This window comes from Podarcis liolepis, assembly GCF_965112155.1.
Source record: "Podarcis liolepis genome assembly, chromosome: 6".
NCBI lineage: Eukaryota > Metazoa > Chordata > Lepidosauria > Squamata > Lacertidae > Podarcis > Podarcis liolepis.
The window spans coordinates 42,156,955-42,175,700 of record NC_139559.1 but is presented as its reverse complement, the minus strand read 5'-3'; the positions used below and the strand labels follow the sequence as shown (position 1 = coordinate 42,175,700).

Below are 18,746 nucleotides of genomic sequence, written 5' to 3'. Positions count from 1 at the left end.
AGAGGAAATTTTGGATACATTTAATCTAGAAGAAACAGCCCTTGGGCCCCAAGTTCACCATATCTCATGGCAACTCCAAGAAAGAAGAAAATGGTGCTATTATAGAATAGCTGCTCAAGGAAGGTTCTGCATGATATACATACCCCATGTCATATTGGAGAGAGTTCCTTGCCACTGTAGGCCCATTTAGTGAGAAGGTTGGGTGTCCATGGATGATTGCCTTAAGTTGTTCGCTGCAAGCAGCAAAAAGAGTACGTCCAGACTCGCTTCCTACTATGGGTGTGGGAATATTCCAAGGCAGGAATGAGGAACCTCTCCAGAAATTCTTGGACTCCAACTCTGCTTATCCATCTGCACTGGCCATGCTGGCTGGAGCTGATGGGAGTTAGTGTCCAACAACCTATGGAGGTTCACAGATTCTCCATCCCTGTCTGAAGGGATTGATACCTTCTTATTGTGCCGTGGAGAGCAAGGGAAGCTGCTGCTTAGAAGTGCCTTATGATGAACACTGTGCCCAGGGTCAGTCCCATTGTGCTGTTGGTATATGGGACTAAGGACTAACCTCCTCTCCCTCACCAGGGCCAATCATTCTGCTCCTGGTCTTAGTTGGACTATTGCCAGCCGAGAGAGCCCTGTTAGCTATCCTGCCAATTATCACCTAGGCCAGAGGGAGTTGCACTCTATACTTTTATTATTATGCAACTGTTCACCAAATTGTTGGTTATGCAGAGATCTAGTGGATGCATTTGTCATGCTTGACTGTGTGCCAGCTGGAAAAGTGGGATACAAATAAAGTGACTATTACATCACATCTGACGGCTGCATGATCCTTTTTGTCAGGGGTGGGGATCCTGTACACTTCCAGCTGTTGCTGGATTACACAGCCCATCAACCATGACTGTTGGTCATGATGATTGGGGCCGACTGGAGTTGCAGTCCAACAGCATCCAGAGTCACTTGAGGGCAGTGGAGCCAATCTAGTGCTCCTGCTGGTGTGTTTGCACTGCACCAACCTTGCCCTTCATCCTCCCGATAGGCAGCACCAGTGATGGGAAGTCAGGTAAATGCTGCTGCCCCATCGATCACTACTGGCAATGATTCTTCTGTAGAACAGTTTCTTCCTACGTGTTGTACCCCCTAACCCACTGATGCATTTATTTATTTTGCTCAGCTAGGAAGAGATTTGGGGAAAGCACACTGCCCACTGGTATGTTTCATTTGCAATTTTAATTGGCTTATCAGAGACAAAGAGGTGATGACAGAGTTAGAAAATGAAACATTTATCCTCTCCCCTTTTCCTCACCCCCTCACCCACTCCACTTGCTTTTGTCTCCTGGGATATTTTGAGCTATGCAGCGTGGAGATCAGCCACTTCAAAACGAAGAGATTCTTATTCTTTGAAACCTCTCTTACATTAAAGATTATCCCCCCATAGCCTCCCCTCCCCACTGCCCACCCCTTAGCTGAAGCAATGCTGACCTAGCATAAAGCCTTCTAGCTATGGTAGATTGGTATACAAAGGATTTTTTTTCTTTTCTTTTCTTTTTCTTACAAAAAACAGAAAAGCAGGAATTTCTTCACCCTCCCTCTTCCTCTTTTTTTTAAACATTATTCACAAAAGTTTACAAAATAGCCTTGAAATTAAGCTCCAATCCACTTTTGAGATCCAATCCATTTTTGCTAACTGATGTTGCTAATAGATTGAAGGATGCATTCATTGTTCTGAGGACCATTATTGTTCTTTGTGATCTCATAGCCCCATAAGTTTGCCTTTCCTCCATATTCACCTTCCCTAAGGTGGTCCCCAGGAGGCAACCCATGCAGCCTACAAGAAGAGGCTTGGTGGATTTGGTTCAAGATTAGATTCTCGATGGGCAATACACATGTACACATAAGGGAAAAAGCCTCTTTTTTGTATCTCCAAGGGAGCAGCAATTTGCTGAACAAAACGTACATTGGTAGCAGGCTGCCAGGGGATCCACAGGCAGCCTATAAAGGGATGGTGAGATGCCAAGCTTGGTGCTTCCAAGCTCATGGTGTCTGCTCTCTGGGCACTGACTTTCTTTGCTGGAACTTTCCCTCCATAAACAATGGATTGTTCATCTTGGTATAAAAGAACATTGGTTTGGCCAAACTGGTGATTTTTGTTGGGTAAGGGGACATCCAAAGGGGACATTTTGTTGTCTTCATCCTCCATGCTTATTGTTTTCATGGTTGAGCTTTCCCCCCCATTTATATTTGGTATTTTTTTTTTAATCCACCAGAACTTCTTGCCCACCCTCTCTGGGGGGAAAAAGCTCCCAGAATCCTTCAGGAGTCTAGTGGTGTTGCTTGAACCTCCATGGCTAGGAGTGTCTCACTTTTCCTCGCTTGATCCCAGTGTTTGATATAAGTCGGATACACAACACGCACTGAAGAGGAACCTGACTTCCATGGCATGCAGGCCCTGTGGCTCCCAGGCTGTGGCTTGAGAGCACCCAAACCATAGTTGCCTATAAGGCTAATAAGCAGCAACAAAACACAAAGAGACAGCACCAGTAGGGCGCTCTGCCTGTTTTCCAGGTACTGGTATTGTGCCTCTTTAGTCCTAGCATTGACGCAGGACACCTTGCTCTGCAAGGCTACGAAGGCGACATGAAGGCAGGCCCAGTATTCTGTGCTGTGGTGTAGCCGTGTGATGTTGTACATATGGGTGCCTGTTGGGAGACGGGCCACACTCATCATGTCCAGGCTGGGGTTGAAGCTGGACCATGTGAGGTTGGAAGAAATGGTATTAAGATGAGGTTTCCAAGCAACCAAGATGTGGTAGGCCTGGACGTCTTTCACCAGCAGCTCCAGAGTATCCTCGCTGAAGGGGAAAGAACTGTTGACCATCAAGCTGATGCTTCTTGTATCGGCACCAATGAGATTTTGAGCCATGCATGTGTACAGCCCAGCTTCTTGTGCTGTAACCTTGTGGATCTCTATTGTCCCTTCAGGGTACACTTTATACTTTCCATCTTCAGAGTAGGGCATTAGCTTGAGACCTGATGGTGTGACCCAGTAGATCTCTGGCTCTGGTTCTGCCAGAGCCCTGCAGTGAAGAGAGACATCCTCACCATCTGCCACCTCCAAATGGGAAGGAAAGCTTTTGTCGGAGATGAGGGGCAAGCACCTGTCAGTCATTTCCCTGAAAGGGACGTCGCGGATGTGCTTCCTTTTTAGGTCCGGTGGCTCAGCACATAATGTGGATTGAGGCTCAATGAAGCGGATGCGGTTCTCTGTACTGTTGACCCAGCGGATGACGCAGTCACAGCGGATGGGGTTGCTATGGATACTGATCTCCTGCAGATTGGGGAGGGACTCCAGTGTCTGCTTATGCAAGGCACTTAGGGCATTGTTGTTGAGCATGAGGGTCTCCATCTGGGGGAGGTGGTGGAAAGCACTCGGGTGAATGTAGGATAGTTTAGGGTTATTGGTCACATCCAGCTTGGTCAGTTCAGGCAGGTTGATCAAGGCAAACTTGTCAATGGAAACCAGCTCCTCCATGTTGTTGAGTCCCAGTTCCTTGAGGTGCAGCATATTTGTGAAGTCACTCTGCTTAATCCTCTGAAGCGGGTTTTTGTTCAGATCCAGGAACTTGAGACCAGGGACTTGCTGCAGCGCCCGTTTGGGGACATTGACCAGCTTGTTGTCATAGAAAGAAAGGCTCTCCAGACTTTTCAGGCCTACTAGCGCATAATCTGAAATCTCCTTCAGGTTCATTCCAGCCAGAACCAAACTCCTCAGATTGGATAGGGCCCTGAAGTTCATATCCAAAATGGCATCCACTTTGTTGCCTCCAATCATGAGGATCTCCAAACTGGGCAACACTTGGAACCAGCGGCTGTCAACTGCCCTCAGGAAGTTGGAGTTGAGGTGGAGCCGAAGGAGACTTCCAAGGCCTGAGAAGGCTTGGGGTGAAATCCTACGTATTTGATTGTGGTTAAGATAAAGCTCCTGGAGGTTTGACAGGCCCGGGAAGCTGTTGTCAGGCAGTTCAGCCAGCTGGTTCTCTTCCAGGTGAAGGCTCAGCAACTGGGGCACATTCTTCAGGCCGAAGTCCAAAACGTCTGAGAAGCTGTTCTGTGACAAATCTAGCTCTGTCAGGTTTTTCAGATAGTCCAGCTCGCTCTGCTCGACCTTGGCAATATTGTTACTTTGCAAGAGAAGAATCTGCGTCCCCTCTGGCAAGCTTTCAGGCACTGTGGAGATAAACAAATCATTACAGTCAACTGTGGCTGCTTCCCTGTACACAGACCTGGGCGTGTACCATGGCCTGATCTGGCAGACACATTGCAGTGGGCATTTGACCTTCCAGGGCACAACAGGGATTGCAGTGGTGGTTGCCATACAGATGAGAAGCAAGTTCAGTTGGAAGTGTCTCATTTTCAACTGGCAAGTCCAACTTCCATGCAAGGTGTAAGCTTTTACAGGACACATTTGGAACTCAACATAAGCAAAAACAAAACCCAGAAACAGGGAAGAGCAGACAGCAAAAATCCACTGCCCTGCCACCCCTGGAAGCTTCCACAGAAGTTGTTGTTCCTGAGGGAGGGTGCTGTGCTAGGGGTAGGAGGCTTCCTCAGCTAAAGAGGTCATCCTAATGGGCCTTGTGGTCCTTCTTTTTCTAATCAGAGCTTCTCCTTTTCCTCCTCCATAAGTGGTTCATTTTTTCTCTGGCTTGCATCATTCAGACTTCTTCTTAAGGCTGCACCTGAAAGAGATAAACGAAAAAACTTTGTGTAAGAAATGAAATTCACAAGCTAGCAACACACAGGAGTCAAAGCTTAGCATGCCATTGTGGAGATTTCATACAGAGCTGCTGTAAGTGTGGCAGAGGCAGTGTTTCAGAACTCATGACCGAAGTATGCATGTGTCCATCATGGGTTGACATTCTGTGAAAATTGTTCAAATCTGTTTGACCAAAAAGGCCTCATGGCTTGTTAACGGCTTTCAATATTGTGTTTTAATGTTTGCCTGCTTCCCCTTCCCACCCATGATCCACTGCCTACAGCCAAGTCTTATGATACTACTGCATTTGTGCCCGTCCTTCTAGGGAACAGTGCCTGCAGGTTTTACACCAGGCATTCTTAAAATCCAGTACTCAGCCAGGGAATTGTGTGTGTGTGCTGGAGGGGTGGGGGTGGGCAGCAGCAGATTGACAGGGTCTGGAGAGTAGTTCACCCAGGAGTCATTGACTGTGGAAGACAGGCCCAGCACAGAAAGTTAGAGGGCACCACTTGTCACCTGCATTTCTTAGCTGAAACCTCTCCAGTGTATCAGCCAGGATCTGCAGTTCATTTGGGGAGATGACCTTTCCTCCTCATGGCCATTTGGAGGTGGGCCTGCCCTTCTTTATAAACAGTCCCCCTAGTCTGAAGTGGCTACTCACCAAATACCGGTGGGCTACAGCAGAAACATAAAACCCTGCAACAAACTAGTGTGCTAACTCTGTCACCTCGTCTACCCAGGTATATAGATACTTTACAATATGAGTCCTAGCAAGAGTTTGTCCCCCTGCTCATCTTCCAACGTGGCATACACCATCAGCTGCCAATAGCACCCCTGAAACATTTACATATGTCAAAATGGTTTTCTGCTATGGAAGAGGTTAAATGGACACAAATTGGACATAAAAAAATGTAACTCTAAAAAAACAGCAGGAGTCCATTTCTTTCAGACCATCAAGGCACTCTATAGCAAACTTTAAGGTTACAGTACTTAAAAAAATGTTTCAAGAGGGAAAAAAAAACGTTTCAAGAGGGAAAAAAACGTTTCAAGAGGAAACATTTCAAGAGGGGAAAAAAATGTTTCAAGAGGAAGTTGCCAAATGGGAATTCAGTAAGAAAACTGACAGTGTGGAATTTGGTCTCAGCAGATACTGGGAATTTCTATCTCACTATATAATTGCCCGTTTTATTTTATTTTGTTTTGATGATTCTTTTTCTATTCAAATGGGTCTCATCCAGGCCAACAGGCTTTTCCATGCTTTTGACTGAATTCTGTATTCAATCAATCATTCATTCCTTCATTCCAGCTCAGAAGTTGTGTCTCTGAGCACAGTGGCCTCCAAAGTTGGGGAAACTGTGGTTTATAAATTCAGACACAACTCCAAACCACAGGTAGCACAAACCATGGTTTGCAAGCCTGTTTCAAAGCACAGCTTCTGATCCTGGTTTGTTGGTTAGTCACAAACTGCAGTTTGTCAGTTCAGACAAAACACAAATCCATAGTTAAACTTGCTTAACTATGATTTGCTGTAATGTTTAATTGATTTATAGCAGAAATCTACAGCCAGGAAATAAAAGTTAGAATGATTTTTACACAATCCAGAAAAAGTTATGCGTGATTAAGAGACCCCCTCATTCAGAATACAGTATTTCCACACAAAAAAAGGAAGAAAGAAGTTAAATGCATACACTGCAATTGCTGGGAAGAATTTCTCTGTCTGTCTGTCTGTCTGTCTGTCTGTCTGTCTGTGTCTCTCTCTTTTTAAAGGAATAGTCCATTATAGGCTTGTAGCTCAGAGAGAATATATTCTCTCTGTCTTGCGTGCATGTGTGCACTCATGCACACACACTTTTTTTGAGTGCAGACTGCAGTCAAGGGCTATATTGGCAGCTTGTGAGTAATGCATCAGGTTGCTCTGCTGGCAGCTTAATCAGAGAGCAATCTCCTTTCCAGGGGACGGGGGGACATGCCCTCCTTTGGAAAACCATGTCACCAACTATTATTCTGCCTCCATCTTCCCTAGTGCTCATATGATTATACAGACACGTTCCGTGAGAAGGTAGGATGGATAAGCCTGCTGTAAAAATCACTCTCCTTCCGTTCCCAGACCCACATTAATGGCATTCATAAGAGACACATCGCAGGCTCAAATGTGTTCTTAGTTTCACTTGTGAATTGGCTTGAAGATCCATGTGGGGATTGCTACTGGCCATTTGGATGTTTTAATACATTTATCTGCTGGCATGGCTCTAAATGCACAATCCAGCAGAAGTCAGGCTTGATCGATAGCATGCAGCAGGATGAGACAGCTGAATCTTGAGAGTGGGCAAAGGGAACTGGCCCTACAATTGGACAGGATGAAGTAGCTGCCTCAGGAGACAGCTGCTGCTGCTCCCCCCCCCTCTCTCTCTGTGTGTGTAGCAGCACATCTGCAGCCCCCCCCCGGCTGTTCCACCTGAGCCCTCCAAGCCGTTCCCTTTCTTGGATCTAGAAAACCAGTTTCCTCCAAGAGTTCCTGGAGTGTTGAAATAAGTCTCAGCTGGTATTAGCATACATATAAGGCACTATACAGCTCAGGACCATGTTACTTCAGAGACCACATTACCCCTTAAATGCCCGGTAGGTCAGTGCAATCTGCAGGAGAATGTTACTTTCATGTCCCCAAGATATCTGAAGGGTGCTCTGTAAACATGCCCAGCTGGGTGGGAAATATTATTATTATTATTATTATTATTATTATTATTTATTATATTTTATTATTAATTCATTCAGGTGTGGCTGCCCCTGTTCTGTGGAACAGCATGTATCCTGTGAGGATACAACAGGCACCCACCAGCTACACATTCCCATAAACAATTGAAGACCTTCTTGTTCAAAAAAAGCTTTCCCATCTGGATTCATATTTCTCTGCCAGACCTACTCTGCTACTGTTTTCTGTATTCTTGCTCACTGTTTTTATTGCATTTTGTACATTGCCTTGAGATGTGTGTTGAAGGTGATTAAACAACAGTGGCCAACCTAGTCATGGAGTGGGCACCCTCTTGTATTTAGCATCTGGCAGCAAAATCTCTTGGGCCAGCCTTGAGAAGAGAGGTGATTGAACACTCTTCTCACAAAAACACATAGAAAACATGCGCACCTAGGAAACTGGCATGCCAGAGAAAAGCCTAGCCTGGAGCTCTTCTTGACACCTGCTTTTTGTGTGTCCAGAGACTCTATTTAAAGACAATGTTTGCCTATATTTCTTGATCAGTTTTCCCCAGATCACTTTCCAGTCTCAAGGAAATGAAGGAACCTTATTCTGTACCTGCCTCCTTTAAAAGAGGAAAATACATTGTTTTGCACGATCTGGATGGATTTATGGAAGAAAACACATCCGCAGAGAGGGGAAAGAAAGATGAAGGTCCATCAAGAAGGATGTGAAAATCGATACAGCCCACCCTTTCTTTAGTGCAGTTCCTCTGGGAGTTGGCATAATAAAAGTCAAAAGACCTTGTGGAAGGCAGCAGCGTAAACGCAAAGGATCAATTTTGGCACATGGGCCACAGCAAGGCAGTGGCATATAATCTTTACTCTGACACCCTTTATAGAGTGAGCATTGGGCCTGTAACTAACTTCTTTGGCCTTGGAAAACCACAGCCTTGTTCATTTAATTTTCCTGGAGTGCATGATGATTGCAAGTTGCATGTTTAAGCTTCATAGATGATTGGGGGTTTTGTTCTGCAAATCACAGGGTCTTTCTCTTTCTAAACCTCAAAGCCGGGAGGTGGTTTGAAGAAGAACCGTTAAACTGATCTGGAAATGCTGATCTTTTCTATTTGGAATTGGGAGTATGAAGTGAGGGTTAAAGCAAATCAGCTTTAAGGAAGCCTTTCTGAAAAGGCTCAGCATACAGTTTATTTTCAAGGCATTTATTTTTGTTCTCTATCTCCCCCCCTCCATTCTTTTTATCTTTTTGTTAATTTAGTTAAGTGCCTCTAATGTTATGTGTACATCTAGAGGTTGAAGCTCTGGGAGGGTGGAAATACAATTGGAGGTGGGTATAGGCTTATTTATTTATTTGTATTTTATTTGTTATGCAAAAAGGGCAAGGAGGGGAAGGATCCATTTATTCTGGACCAAATCTTTTGGAATACAAGTTCTTAAATTAAAATATTGCTATATAAATGTTATTTTTAAAAAACAACAACAGTGAAAATAAATTGGGACTTCTCTTTTAGGTCATCCTATGGACCAGCCAGTGCTTGCCCTCTTCTCTTTCATGGAACCTGGGTCCAGAGGAGGTCCAAGTGGCTGTTGCTTGGTCAGTTAAAGCCTGCATCTTTGCTTTCCATCACCTGTGACATAAGATGAGTGTTAGGTGGGGAAGGGAATCACCCTCTTTCAGTGTAGGTGGACTGCATCAATTATTGTAGGAGACCTTTGTGGGAATCCTTCAGTCAGACCAGTGGCGTAGCGTGGGTTGTCAGCACCCGGGGCAAGGCAAGTAATTTGCGCCGCCTAACCCGTGGATTTGCGCCCCCTAACCTGTGGATTTGCGCCCCCTAACCCTAACCCCCAAATGTTGCGCCCGGTGCGGCTGGCCCCCCTGCACCACCCACGCTACGCCACTGAGTCAGACCCATAATGTCGTTTATACTGGCCTTGTCTTAAATGTCCTTTCTAGGTCAAAATGTGGAGGTTTGGTGAAGATGAACTTCTAGCAAACAGTTTGTTACAGAGGAGGGGTGTGTGGGAGGTGGGGGTGAAGGAGGACAGTATTCTAGCAATCAAACTGTGCAGAATGACAGTTGCGTCGCCTGTCACTCCTCATTAATCATTTTGTGCTTATCACTCATTATTACTGATTCCTTGTCTGCCATTCATTGTTAACAGCCACACAAAGCATATGGGCTAGTCAATTCTGGTTATGGATTTAGCAATTTTACCTAATGGAGGAGCTGCAAAGGTAATTAGCAGGAGACCTTAGGCTAGTCCCTGCCCTGCTGAACTCTGTTGAACTAGGTTTCTGTTTCATGGTTCTGCGTTGCTTGCTTTATTTAGCTACAGGCTCCAGTTTGAATTATTATGGCCCCTTTTCTCCCATTGTCATCTTTTCTGCGGCAGATTCCATCTATGTGATAAAATAAATCTAACAGGCAGGACTTTAAGGCAGGAGTGTTAATGTTTCTTGATGTCGGTGAATGAGAAGAGAGGTCCAGCACCAGTGACTGGTGGGGTTGGGCTTTGGCCAAGGGCTCTATCTGCTCCATGATTAGCTGACTCTTCTTGCCATTGGCTCCGGCTCCTGCTAGTGTTGGGCTTCCCTCTATCCTGTCCTATCAGTCCCAGTGAGCACCAGACACCAATGAAAGCTTGAAAAATGGACATTTTTAAATTTAATTTGCTGGAAAACTTCCAGTCGACTGCAAGCAACATCCTGCTTACAAGAGAACACAGAGCTCTGGCTTTCCCTTTTCACACATTTCAACATACCTTGGGCCAGGAAGAGGGCAAGGAAAATGTGCAGTGTGTAAGTTGGGAGCAGAGTTTTGAAAATGGGACTAGTCGCTGTTTGACAGAACTGAGGATTCTGGGAATTCCCCTGCACATATTTTTTCACAGTCCTTTGTGACAGTCTTCAATGAATGATTGTGACTGCAGGAGGATTTATTAGTGCTTAATAAAACAAATTCCAATTAGTTTGGCCATTCATCTGTACCATTTTACTTTCTAAGCTCTTTCCCAACCCAAGTCCACATACACAGAGCAAGTGGTGTAGGTCAGGTTAAGATCTAGGAGACCAGGGCTCCGATCCCCACTTGGTCATGCAGCTCACTGGGTAGCATTGGACCAGTCACTGCCTCTCAGCCTAAGCAACCTCACAGAGTTGTGGTGGGGATTAAATGCAGGGGGAGACAACCATGTCTCAAGCTCCTTGGAGGAAAAAGGTGGGATCTAAATGCAATAAAAAATGAAATGAAATTTACCAATTTGCTGTCACAGATGCCTGCCCCCCGCCCCCTAGATCTTTGAATGGAAGTTCTATGAGAATACACAAAAAATTCTTGTACTGTCAGAGAATTAAAGTTCCTAAGGGTGCCGTGGACAAAGATTTTTCACATTGTTGAGAGCAGAGTTCTTCAAAAGAGAGAACTCTCTACAGCCTGGGATGTTAGATTCAATGAAGGAGATGAAGCCGACCCACAGCAGGTTCACATCATGGGGCCAAAATCTCTCTGACTAGCATTTGAGCACATCTGCCACAGCTACCATCTCATATAGTGTAGCTGCTCATTAAAATCCCCAACTGCTAGTTCTGAAATCTTGGGCATCTTTTTCACACACACGAACTCTGAAGCACTTCCAACTTAACTAACCAAAAACATTCACATTCACTGTGCGTAGGCACCTTAAGGTTCTATAATTGCTACCAAGTGACATCCTAATTGGTTGCAACGATGCTGTGAAGAGATGCTGGATAACAAGCGGAGATGTTGCATTCTCCCTTTCTCTTCTTTCTGCTTGCCATTCCTAGCCTACTGAGTCCTTGTATGTTTCTATCCATACGTGACAGCAGTGAGCCAGCAGTAAATCACACTGTGCACATTGGCATTAACCCTTTATTAGCAGGAACAAGATCTGCACAGACTTGGCAGAGTTTCGAACTCATCCCCGGTAGGATCAGTTGCCCCCCATGGATCAATTGCCGAGATTAAAGGTCCCTGCCTCCCTACAGCTGCCTCTGTCTCCTCTCCTCCAGGTTTCCCATGGACTGCTATCTACTCCTAAAAGGTAAAGGTAAAGGGACCCCTGACTATTAGGTCCAGTCGTGGCTGACTCTGGGGTTGCGGCGCTCATCTCGCTTTATTGGCAGAGGGAGTTGGCGTACAGCTTCCGGGTCATGTGGCCAGCATGACTAAGCCGCTTCTGGCGAAACCAGAGCAGCGCACGGAAACGCCGTTTACCTTCCCACCGGAGCGGTACCTATTTATCTACTTGCACTTTGACGTGCTTTTGAACTGCTAGGTTGGCAGGAGCAGGGACCGAGCAACGGGAACTCACCCCGTCGCAGGGATTCGAACCGCCGACCTTCTGATTGGCAAGTCCTAGGCTCTGTGGTTTAACCCACAGCACCACCCGCGTCCCTGCTATTCAGTGGTAAAGAGTGGATTTTTGGGAGGAAGTGCCAGGGCAAAAGAAGGGGAAGGGGAAGTTCTCAGACACACTGCACCTAGAACTGTGGCATAAAAGGAAGCAGTCATGTTCCATCAAATCTAGTCCACCTCTCCATTTACTTCCCCAAGATATCCCCCTCACCTCCCCACTATTATATATCTTTCCTCTGCATCTCCTCCCTTTCCATGATTTCACACCTTCCACATCCAGCAGCCCTGCTAGCACATTCACAGCGTGAGTTCGATACAGTGTAGAAAAGAGCTCATAATTCTACACTACTGATTCCCAGTCATTGTTTTTTAAGAGTACATTATCATCAGGAGTGAATCCTAAGTTAGTGTCATGGGAAAGGGCAAGAGCTTTGAAAATGGGGGAAATCGCAACTAGATGATTGCTTTAACTACAGGGGTGGAGCATCTCTGGCTTTCAATCAGCCCCATCCAGCCAAAACATCTGGAGAGCACCAGGTTGGGGAAGGCTGCTCTCTAGGACATAGAGACCAGTGCCAGTTTACTTGGGAAAGAGTTGCACTGAATGCAGTAAGACATCTACAGTTATGGCTAGGATCAGGGATCAAGCTTCTTATCTCCCCGCATATCCAGAGGTGCATTCTGTTCAAGAAACCTTCAGCACATGTAAAAGATGCATTGAACGAAGCCGATTGTCTTCCATCTAAACTCATTTATCTGGAAGGAGCTTGCATCCATTGCACTGGCACTGACTTTGAATCATGTGCTTTTAGGACCAGGGTGCTTGGATGGCAGCAGTACAGTGGTAAATAGAAGTCATAGAGCAAGGACCCTGAGGACACTGGCTTTTCCTTTGGGTAACTCATTATGCACCACTGTCCCCAGACATCAGCTGGAAGTTTTCCAAATGCCTCCTAAATAGAATTTAATGTAGTTTCCGCGAGAGGGCTGCATCTCTTTTATTTAATCATCCTGCTATTGTGGGGCCTGGGCCAGTCACACGGGAGCCCAAATGCACCCTCCAAGAGGCTGTTAAAATTCAATCTGTCTCCTTTGTAATGGACTGCATGTGCTTGCAGCACAGCCGCCAATTGGTTCACTGAGAGAACAAGATCTTTAATTACAGAGCAATTGTGGGCAGGTGGGACTGGTGGAGCTTGTTTGTGGAAGGTTAAAAATAAAATAAAGTCAAATTCTGTTATTGTAAATGTATTAATTCAGGAGATAGCAGGTGGCTGCACAGATAAACACAGAAAACACACCAGATGGACTGAGATGTTGCCCTGACAATCCATCGAAAGGACCAAGCCTTACAGAGTGTTTTGCACTTATTGCAAACTCCCAGCACCTTAATGTCCCACTAAATGTCTCAAGTCACTGAAGCTAACCGGGAAATAGAAGCTTAAGTACTGAGCAGGATCAGACTGTTAAACAGCATAAGACGTGCCTATGACATTTTCTGCAGACTGCCTTCCCCTACCAATACGACAAGGTTGCCTGTTAGGAGAATCAGGATGAGCATCATGCACTTTCCATTGTTATACCAAAAATGGAAGGTTGGTTCAGATGAGCATGTTTGTCATTTTATTAGCCAGCAAGCTATGGCTTAACATTGGAGTGTCGAGTGTGTGTTTGAACTGCATATGTTCAGATGATGTCATGGGCTACAAAAATTTGGTCTGTGTGGTCTGTGGAGTTTCATCTGTGGTGGCTCTTCTGCACATGCAGCTCACCACTTGATGCTGACCACAAGAACAGTATTGCTGGATTACATTGAAGGTCCATCAAGCTTAGCATGTGTGCTGGGGTGGAGCTATGGAGGTACCCTTCTGACACCGATGCTGCTGGTGCATACCTGGGTGGGACTGGAATAGGGCAGAGTTTGGGTTTTGATTCCTCCCATTTCTTGGTTTCAGCAGCAGTACAGTGGACCCTCCGGATATGAATTAAATTCGTTCTGGGGGTCTGTTCACAACCTGAAAAGTCCATAGACAGAGGCGCCTCTTCTGCACATGTGCACAGTGCGATTGAGCACTTCTGCGCGCACACGTGGCGCACAGAGCACTTCTGCGCATGCGTGTGACCAAAACCTGGAAATATACACTTCTGGGTTTGCTGCGTTCGTAACCCGAAAGTTACGTATCCAGAGTGGTACATAACTAGAGGGTCCACTATACAGTTTAAGGAGGGAAGAGTCTCCCCCCCCCAGGTGGTACAGTTAAACAACCAGGAGCCAGAAATCCTTCCTGACCCACCTTAAACTGTCCAACCAACAGATCTTGATCTACCTTTACCTACCCTTGTTGTAACTAAAGTTAAATGCACAGAACCAGTGCCATTTTTTTTCTAGAAAAAGAGGTGTCTGGAACTCACCATGAACTTCTCCCTTGTTCTCTTAAAATGGCAATGGTGCCCAACTGAGCTCTGGCTGAAAAAAAGCACTGCATAGAACTCATTGCATAATCCACTCCATTTCACCTGTTTCCATCTCCTGTTGCCTTTCTTGTGTCTAAATATATCTATTTATAGATGCCCTTCGGGGCAGGGACCTCCCCTCTCATTCTTTGTAAAGCAATTGACTACTTGTCAATGGCACTAGAAATAAATAACCATGCAATCCCATGCATGTCTACTCAGATGTACAGCCCAAAGAGTTCAATGGGATTTGCTCCCAGATCAGTGTGAATCGGATTGCAGCCTCAATAAGTAAACCCATATACACACAGCCATACTCATTTCTGAATGGTGGCCCTGAAAGATCTGGGGACTGTGCATGACATGCTAATGTCTGCAAGATTTTGGTTGCTAGCTCCATACCTCCCATGGCTATTTCTGAGCTCTGTTTTCAGAAGCACCATCTTTACTTCAAACCTGTTTCTGCTCAGTACTTCATTTTTATTCTTCCTCTGTCTTTTGCAAATACTTTCCAGTTTGGGTAACCAAATGTGACGAACTTTTCATAGTTGTGCAGGAGAGGCAGTTGCAGCAGGTGGGGGGCTACTTGTCTGAGAAGCTGCTTGCCCCCAATTTTTTTCTTCTACATGGCTTTTACAAAGACAACAACCTTGTCTTTCCTCACTCTCTTTTCCCCCAGCAGCCCATTGTTAAATCCAGAAAATGCACATGCTAACTAACATATAACAGTACATATCATAAGCATTTCTGCAGAGCAGAGTGCCTAATGCAGAGTAGCTGATGCAAAAGAAGACAGGGTTCTTGCACCTTGGTGTAAGGAATACCGGTACCTGCTGAATTTTCCTCCTCTGCTCAGTTATTAAAGATGCAGGAGCCCCAGCCCTCTTTTGCATCTGGTCACTTTAAGCTTAATGCAGCCGAATCTCACACTTGGGAGTCCAGCTTCCTCCCCCAGATTTCCAGCCCAGATCAGTTCCAGTCTCTCCTCTGGCTTGATCTCAAGCAGAAGATTCAGCCTTCCAGGAAGTCACCAGAATGCCAAGCAACAAAGAAGCTAATTAAAAATAAGAAATAAGTCCCACACATTTCTCTGCTGCTTCCTTCAGTGCCTTGTTCTAACCAGCCACCGCAGGGGAGTGTGGTTGTTCACAGAAGCAGGCGGGTAAACTCATTAGTAGTGCATTCCCTGTTCATCGCATGAGATAATTGTCGGAGGCTTTAGCACATTATAGGTGCTCTGAAGATGCGGCTAATGGATTGTGTACATATAACATTTCACTCTCATGCACACACCTACACGCTCATCCCTGATTTATCCCAGGGAAAATGGGCAAGCCATCCCCAAGTTTACAAGGCAGATGAGAGGCAGGATAAACCAGGCAGTCCTGCATCGTGCTAGAGCCCTCTAGCTACCTCCAGGCTTTCCTTTTTCTCCAGCACCCCAGTGGGGGTTGGAAGAGTCCCGGAAAGATTCAAAGGCTTGCACTTGAATATACTCAAGATTATGAATCACAAAAGCAGCGTTTGCTAAGAGCTGTCATCACACCTATTTTGTCCGCTGCATTATAGCCAGGGATGTTATGTACGTGGATCAAATTGTCTTAACGCTATTTTTATTTGTTTCATTTTATTTATAAGATGCCAAAAATGTTCTGGGTGGTATGCAAAGATTTTAACTGGCCATAAGTACTCTGCTCAGGCTTACAATGCAAAAGATGGTGCCAAGGGGGGAGGAATATGGGGAGGGAAGAAGGGAAACCACCAAATCCAGGTAGCAAAAGTTTCCACCAGCAATTAAAAACAAGACAAATCTTGAGTGATGTACAGCTGATACACAGGCCATTTAGTTGTTCATTGACCAAGCATAATAAGGTCTTTGGTTTAACCACTCATCCATTTGCCATTGTGTTAATAAGTTTGTAATGCATTAACTCTGTTGAATGTTAAGATGTGGGATGAAACTTGATGTACGGTGCTGGTATCTGACAATACATTTAATAACAGCAGCAGCAGCAGCAGCAGCAGCAGCTGCAACAACAATTAAATAAATTTATCAAGGGGTAGCTATGTTAGTTTGTACCAACAAAGACAATAGAGTCTTATGGCACCTTAAAGGCTAAACAATGTATTCTGGCATAAGTTTTTGTGAGCAAAAGTCCACCATGGAATGAATGGAATGTTATCCTAAATTGACAGATTTAACACACACACAGATGTAAAGAGGAAAAAGTGTTAGCTGTGATGTCAGAGGGAAATTAAAGGCAAGAAATGCAGACAGTAATAAGTGCATTAATACTTTAACGTTTGCAAAATAATTCCAGTGACAATTCACAAAGCAGTGTTGAATATAATGCAACTACTCTGGTACTGGTGTGTTAATTAACACCTGTATCACCACCATCACCATCCTAACCACTAGAACAGACTGTTCTCTTGCTGCTCTGTGCTTTACTTAGACCTTGGCTGCCTAGGATTTTTTTTTTTTTTTTTTACAAAGCAACCACTTCTCCCCCTTGCAACCTTGTTTGATCAATCAAACAAATACATTTGTTTGCATTCCCAGGCTAGGATCAATAGGCTATCCCTGGCTGCAAGAGGAGATTTAGAACCAGCATTATAGAGCATGGGGCTTGAATGAAAGATTGGCTATGGCATCTGACTTCTCCCACCCGCATCTTGTGAACCAGTCAGCCTCTGCCCACCATCCCATCCCCCACTTCCAATGCCCACCTCCAGGTTTGGGGGGCGGGCGGTGGCAGAGAGAATGAATCACCATGAAGGTGGAAAGGTATAGAGAAAAAGAATATAAGCTGAACAGAATCAGGAAGGGGGAGAGTTGGCAGAAAACAATTTCCCTCAGGGAGGCAACATAACAAGAACAGCTGAGTGCATCCAAGCTGCCAACACAGAGTGCCTTTTGCAGGAGCTATACAACGATGCTTATGAAAAGGTGCCTCTTTTGAGCTAAATTTCCCCTGATGAAGAGCTTATTCCATCTCAAAATGTAACCTCATTTTGTACCTATTATGAAGTCTGATTTGATCTCTGTTGATTAGGTGCTCCTCTCATGCTGTGCTGCTGCTGCCAGACAAAAGCACAAGAGCACCTGTGTGTTTTGCTTAAGACCGGAGACAGAGCTGGACAATGGCTGGGTTCTCTAGTCCAAAAATTGGAGGATATGCTATGATTTGGAAAGCTTCCTCTCCAGCTGTACCCTGGCTGCTTGAAGGGCCCATTGAGTCCCAAGCCTGGAGCAATTCCTGAACCACCCTCCTCCCTCCCACAGGACAACCATGGGAAAGGAGCACTGAGGGTTGCAGAAGTGAGGTGGGCAGCTTGGGCTCACCAGAAAAAAGGCCTGGCCATCGCTCCTGAGCATTGCACATCCTGGTCCTCCAACAGCATCCGGAAGGGACAAGTATGGCTACCACAGTCAATCAATAGATGGGCCTTTCCCCTTGGGTTACCATGTTGCTCATTTCATTTTTGTCCGGCACAAATATTAATCCGCTTTCCCTTTGCTGCTCTCCCAGTGGCAGGGAGTCCCAGTGAAGCATCCTGGAACTGAGTGAGTGGCAAGATCTAGCAGGTCTCTCTTACAAAAAGCTAGGGTTGGTCCCTTGCCCATTATTCTTCTAGTTCTACCTGCCTTTTGCCCTGCAGTCTGTGAGGCAGCTTTACCCTCTTGGAAGAGCATTCCTTTTGTTTGTTATGTGGTACCAAGGAAATACCCCTAGGGAAAAGGGTTATTGAATGTGCACCTCTGTTGGCAACAAAGTACCAGGCAGCAGTGCTTTCCATTTTCTCTTCCCTGCCTTGAATTGATTGGAGAAGCATTTGTTCAGCGGCTTTGGCAGGAAAAGCAGAGAAGCCAGCAAAGCTTTTATCATTTGAAAACCAGCCAACCTCTCCTCTGCACTCCTGTGCTCTGTCATGAAGCAGCACCATTTTGTGTGTTTGTGTGTGTAACTCTGATAGGGCCATATTATCATGTGAGCGACCTTCTGGAGGCTGCCTGCCAGTGGCAGCCAGAGCAAGAGGCAAAAGTGAGAGAAGCAACAGATGTAACTCTTAGTTTTGTACAGCCAACTACATTTCAGCCCAGGAAAAGGGCAGCCAAGAAGACTGTAGAGTGCAGATCAAAGTAGATGATTTGTGCAAAGAAACTTTCAGCAGGTGGTGTGAAGTCTCATGCCACGTAGCTAGTTTTTCTTGTGCGTCTACCATTTTTAATTCCCTCTCAATGTCTTTCACAATGCAGTGGTCTTGGTGAGGGATTGCACTGAGGATTAAAATGGTGGTGGCATTGACGAGTCCTGCTGTGGGGGGCTAACACTTCTGTTAGGGCCTAACAAAAAAATGGGGAGACATGATGAGCTGCTTGTGCGTAAAATCCAAGTCACTCAGAGTTTGGTCAAGTTTGCAAACCTCTGTCTGTAACGGAGCCCCTTA

At 45.4% G+C, this 18,746-nt stretch overlaps 1 protein-coding gene across 3 annotated transcripts in view; it reads right to left on the bottom strand.

The window, feature by feature from the left end:
* Positions 1–1,212: 1,212 nt before the first annotated feature.
* LRRN2 (leucine rich repeat neuronal 2) overlaps positions 1,213–18,746 on the bottom strand; it is a 147,770-nt gene continuing 130,236 nt past the window's right edge. For all 3 annotated transcript variants that reach the window (XM_083508867.1, XM_083508868.1, XM_083508869.1), the window contains exon 2: positions 1,213–4,735. In XM_083508867.1, the coding sequence (XP_083364993.1) occupies positions 2,311–4,461 (2,151 nt within the window). In that variant the 5' untranslated portion in view covers positions 4,462–4,735 and the 3' untranslated portion in view covers positions 1,213–2,310. The remainder of the gene's footprint in view (positions 4,736–18,746) is intronic.